Source organism: Arachis ipaensis, chromosome B07 (assembly GCF_000816755.2).
Source record: "Arachis ipaensis cultivar K30076 chromosome B07, Araip1.1, whole genome shotgun sequence".
Lineage (NCBI taxonomy): Eukaryota > Viridiplantae > Streptophyta > Magnoliopsida > Fabales > Fabaceae > Arachis > Arachis ipaensis.
In genome coordinates, this window is record NC_029791.2 from 7,140,728 (window position 1) to 7,146,763 (window position 6,036).

The following is a 6,036-nucleotide window of genomic DNA, read 5'->3' on the forward strand; positions in this document are numbered from 1 at the left end:
GTCTTATGAATTGCACCAACTTTTACTGTGCAAGTGTGCAACGTTGTATCTGAAAATAAGGTGCTCCACTTTGATATTGGGTCGGTAAATCAAGGTTTTACTTTTACATCATCATCACTTAATTTGTTTTTCAATGGTTAAAAAAAAGGGGAAAAAAGAAAAGAAAGTGAGATCAGAGAAGTATCTATATAGTTTTATAGTTTGGTCTAAGGACGTTTCTACGGTGGGGAAAGTATATTCAAGACCTTGGTGGATCAGGTAATGAATTCAATTTTTGAAAAAGATTGGGGCCGGTTCACAAATAATCAAAAGTAGTGGTTGGGGATAGAATTAAGAAACAACCAAAAGGAGGGGGAGGAGACGAGAATCCGTTATTAACCTAAAGCCCCAAACTCCATTAATAGGTAGGTGAAAGCTGTGTTGGAGTCAGTGTGAAGGTTCGTTTGGTCGACCTGCACGGAGACGGCGGTGCACGGCGGAGGAGAACGCGGTATTGAACGGCGCGGAAGCACAGATCGAGATCTGGCTGTCTCGAGGTTCACAATAAGGGAAGAAAATGGACCACAGAGGGCAACGAGATTCACAGGTACGCTTTGTCAATGTCAATGAGGTCTTTACCGTCCGATAATGCCGCGGGGGGGAGGGGGGGTTTGCACCGAAATTGATTTCAATTGTGGGGCTCGTGAGTCACCGGTTTCCCCAACAGTTTTAACCGTTTGATTGTTGGAGGTTGCCGTTTATTATGGCACATAGCCGAATTTGATTTGTTAGTTTTTAATTTGTGTACCGAAAATCGGGGTTGGTCCTTATGGTTGAATGAGTTTTAGTTGGGTTATTTTAGGATGCCTGGGATTATAGCTACGTGTTCATAGTTACGGTTGATAACGCCGATGTTCTGCTTGCTCACTGCGTTTGTTTGAACTGTGACAGCCGAATGGATTTGTGGAGCCTAGCTACGAGTTTTCATCTAATTTTGACCGAGTCCATGCGTCGCAGGTGTGTTTGTTGCTCCTGTTATGAGTTTTTGTTGACCGGTTTATGTTGATGTGGCCCACCGCCTGTTGTAACACATGCCGCATGTTGTTCGTTGCAGGATGGTGACGATGGAATGAGCGGCGAAACCGTGCCGGTAGAGGACGCAGAAGCGATGGACTCGTCCGCCGCAGATGCAGACATAGATGCAGAAGCAGGAGTGAGGATTGTTGAAGGGATAGGATCCTTTGGCGTGATTGAATTTTCTTCCCTCACAGCCAAGGACGTCCTTACAACGGAGTTCACAAGCCTACAGGAAGCTTATGACTACTACAACGAATTCGGTCGCATCAAGGGATTCTCGGTCAGGAGGTCCAAAGTGGGTCGCAGAACAAAGCAGGGGGCGGAGGGCGAAATAATTTGGCAGATATTCGTGTGCTCGAGGGAAGGGGAGCGAGACGGGAAACACATGCAGCGGAAAGACAGGAATAAGGATCCTCGACCGATCACGCGGTGCGGGTGTGAAGCCCGAATTAAGGTCCACGCTGATGATGCCAGCGGGCGATGGTTTGTTGAATAATTCTGCGACAACCACAATCATCCCATGCTAGATGCAAGGTTTAGGGGTCTGTCGCAGTCACACAGAGCAGTCAAGGAAGGGGATTTGCACCAAATCAATTCCATGAGAAAATCTGGGTTGTGGGTGCCTACGATTTTCCTCGCGTTTGCCAATCAATCAGGAGGATTCGAGACTGTCGGGTTCGAGATAAAGGACATATATAATGCGATAGAGAAGAAAAGGCGGGCATGCGCGACAGATGCGGAGTTCACGTTGAAGTTCTTGGGAACTTTAAGGACGACTGATTCCGGGATATTCTGGAGGTACTCGCTGGATGTTGACAAGAGGCTGGAAAATCTCTTCTGGTGCGATGGTACAAGTCGTTATGACTACAGCGTGTTCGGGGATGTCCTGGGTTTTGATGCAACTTACGGTCGTAACAAATACAAGTGCCCTTTGGTAATATTCTCAAGGGTGGACCATCATATGAGGACGGTGGTGTTCGGCTGCGCCATATTGAGCAACGAGAGCGAAGCAAGCTATGTGTGGTTGCTGCGGTCATTCCTTGAGGCAATGAAGGGAAAACAGCCAAAGTCTGTCATCACGGACGGTGACCTCGCCATGAAGAGTGCGGTTAGCACAGTTTTTCCCGGTGCACATCACAGGTTGTGTAGCTGGCATTTGTTAAGGAACGCCACTGCTAGAGTTGGACGGCCGGGTTTTCTCAGGAAATTCCGTCTGTGCCTCATGGGAGATCTAGAGGTTGACGAATTTGAGACAATATGGACGGATAACGTGGCGGACCACGGGTTGGAGGATCATCCGTAGATAGTGGAGATGTATGCCAAGAAGCATTCCTGGTCCAATGCCCATATCCGATGGAAATTCTTTGCAGGTCTGAAGACGACATCCAGGTGCGAGGCTTTGAATATGCAGCTTGGAAAATTTATACACAACGGGTACAATCTGAGGGAGTTTGTGGAGCACTTCCAACACTATTTGGAGTTCATGAGGAGGAGAGAACTAGTGGCAGACTACAAGTCTGCGTATGGCGAGCCTATTGTGAAGACGAAACTCGAGGCCATTGAGCAATTCGCTGCAACGGTTTATACAAGAGAGGTTTTCGAACTGTTTCGGGAGGTGCTGATGCTAGCCAGCAACGTTAGAGTTGTGTCCACCAAGAGGACGAGCGCTTGTGTTTTGTTCGAGGTTGCAATGTACTGCAAGCAGAGATCATGGGCCGTGTCTTGGGCCGAGAAAGACGACGAATTCAGCTGTTCTTGTCAGCGGATGGAGTCCTTTGGGCTTCCTTGTGTCCACATGGTTGGGGTTCTGGTTTATCTGAACATGACAGCTATCCCCAAAGGCCTAATACTTGACCGGTGGACAAAGAGGGCAAAGCAGCCGCGTGCACCCTGCGACGGAACTCGTGTTGGGGAGATCCCAGACGCGGCATACATGAGCATGCACGCGGCGATTTCTCCATTACATTACGCTGACTATTACTGCTTTACTTTAGTGGATTTCTCCATTATTAGTTATCTGCATTCACTATGCTGTAATTAAAACGGCTTAATAAGGACCACCAAATATTTCTCACACACCAACTCCCACGTTAAGGTAAATCTTCAAATCTCTTGCGATAGATTAGCACAACATTTGCATCTGCATCAAGGTTTTACAGGTAGATGTCGATGATGTAGAAGTGCTACTTTTTTTTTGGGTACTTTGTACAAGTACTACTTGACCAGTTCTGCAGGAGGAGTTGGGGTAGCATTATTAAAGTAACGGCATAGAATGTGGCTATTTTTTTTCTCGGCACGAGTCCGGGCCTATTTTGACATCGAACCCAAAACCAACAACTTCCCTATCACCCAATTCGTATCCACCTATCGACCAAACAAAAAAAAAGGGTTCCCTCCTACACGCCGGCCAGGAATCTTTGTTTCCACCTCCATTGCCACTGTCCATTACCGACGACCATTACAAACTTCTTCTTGCCATCACCGTTTCGCGAGATAGCATCTTCATAATGTTGCTATGTCTTGCGAGTGGCCGTGTTCTGTTTCCTATCTCCCATACCAGACCCATTTCCTTCTCCATTCAGGATTTCCATCCAAGATTTGCAACGCTAACTAGTTGCCCTCGTCGGCCACTGTTGAAGACCATCAGGCACCTCCTCCATTCAATCTCCCAATATCGAACTCTCCTCCAGTCAGCCAGGTATATGGAGCTCTCCCTTAGTCGCTGCCGTTGGGATTGCAGACTCACCAAACCTCGTCTCCATTTCATCAAACCTTCTCGTCGGCATCGTTTCTTTCGCTGGGCATATGCGGTTCTCCGTCACTCGCCGTCATTGCGATAGAGACCCTTCCAAACTTTTCCCCATTCGATTGCCGGACTCAGGGTGGTGACCGTCCGAAGAATTTTGAGATGTGGGTTTTGTATTACATAGTTTTTTTGGTGGAACGATGGTGGCCCACACACCTCCTAAAACCCATGGTGAAAAAAAAAAACTAACCCATTTCCAACAAAAAAAAATAAATAAACCGGAGATTATAACTCAAACCGAAAAAACCATAGTGTACCGGTTCACAAATAAACTAAGTTTTGGGCCAAATATATAATTTTCAACAAATGCTGTACGGATCTCATCCTAACCATCCAAACGGAATCTTTCCACTTGGTCCATCATGGTCCTGATTATACTTTCTCCACCAAAGACAAAGCCTTGGTCTAAAACTATATGATTACGTTTGAAAATGTTAAAAATGATAGATGGGAATGACTCATAATTAAATTGAAAGGAAAAAAGAAAAAGTTCGAAATGGAATGGTATAGAATTATTTCGTATATGGATATGTAAAATATTTAATAAAGAAACAAGAAAATTATATAACAGGCTAAACTATTCAACCCCATATATACCTGGTATATATGCTAACCTTTCAAACCCATATTATTATGTGATACATTTAGTATAATATATTAGTAAACTATTGATTATCACATACTAATTTTCAGTTAAGACCTAAAATGACTTTAAATATAAATTAGTTTTCAAAGATTTTAGAGATCAAAACAAATGATATGCTATACGCTGTTTTAATTTAATGCTAAATTGAACCTTCACAGTCCTTATGAATGTGACCCTTGATGCTTGAAAAGTTGCTCATTTTCTTGACCTTCGAATTCATGTTGGCAATGATAATAATTTACCTCAACTTAAAAAGTTCATTGACTTATTGCCAACTGCCTTATTTAAAACAAATAAATAAAAGGATCTAACTTTTTTTTTATATATTTTTATATTTTTTATAGTTGTTTACGATATTTTTTAGTCTGCTTGACTAAAGACTAATTTGTTATGAATCTGAACCTATTTAAAGATATGTTACTGTCTAATAAATTACTAAATACACATAAAGAAATTTGAACCACTCCACACTTGTTCAAGCAGACGAGTGAATTGATCAGTACACAAACTCAAATTGATTTTCTATTTTCATACTTTAATTTTAGTCATCTCGTACATGCATGGGCCTCAATGTCGGCTTCTTCACTATTTTAGGACTCTATTTCAACTGTTGACCAAAAGCAACTAAGAAAGAAACTATAAAAAGTCATTGATGATAACCGGTAGCTAAGTGGTACAGCCAAGGATTACAACTGAATGTGAATGCTTATTATTCTTTTTATTTTCTCTATATTTTTATCTATGCACAAATAATACTCTAACTAAATTCATAAATTAAAAGATAATAATAATTATTTAGTACTATGTTTTTCAAAGACATACTTTGCAGTTTAGAACATGGCGTGGATGGTGTTTTGTTTATGATGATGAGCATTTTGGCAATGAGATGCTATATCCAAAGTGAGATGGCTTTCCTGAGGAAGAAATGTTAAAAGTGATAATCTTTGTGGGATTAGATAGAATGAATGCAAGAGATTTTAGAAATATGAATGAAGTGCATTGAATAAAAACAATAAAATATTTCCTAAAAAGGATAGATCTTTGACTAGCTACAGCCTCATCTTGATAGTATATTTGGTTAAACTTTATGATTATATATAGTTTCATTTGTCTGATTTTGACCAATAAATATGTTCCAACATTATTCTTTTAGTTAAGTATTTGATTTTCACAGAAATAATATTCGACAGGAATAGAACAAGAGATCTAGAGTTAGTTATTAGTAACATCATTGACAAGCAATCTATAGTAGAATCAATTATTCGTTTGTTAGGCTATATTTGTTGTTTAATGTTGATATGGTTTAATATATTACATTATTGTTGTGTTGTTCATCATCTGCTGAGATATGTGACGCCCGCTTAAATTTAATATGAACCCAGTATAAAATTGATCGACTCGAATGGTTAAAAAAATTATTGGGTCTAAAATCGAAAAAGAATTTAAAAAATGAATCCAGGCATAATTTAGGATTGAATTTAAGTTGAGTCAAAATTAATTTTACTTGACCTATGAACACTTCTATGAT

At 41.2% G+C, this 6,036-nt stretch overlaps 1 protein-coding gene across 1 annotated transcript; it reads left to right on the forward strand.

The window, feature by feature from the left end:
• On the forward strand, positions 1,577 to 2,359 carry LOC107606707 (protein FAR1-RELATED SEQUENCE 5-like). Its single transcript, XM_016308738.1, has one exon. It carries the CDS (start codon positions 1,577 to 1,579, stop codon positions 2,357 to 2,359), a length of 783 nt encoding a protein of 260 aa, XP_016164224.1.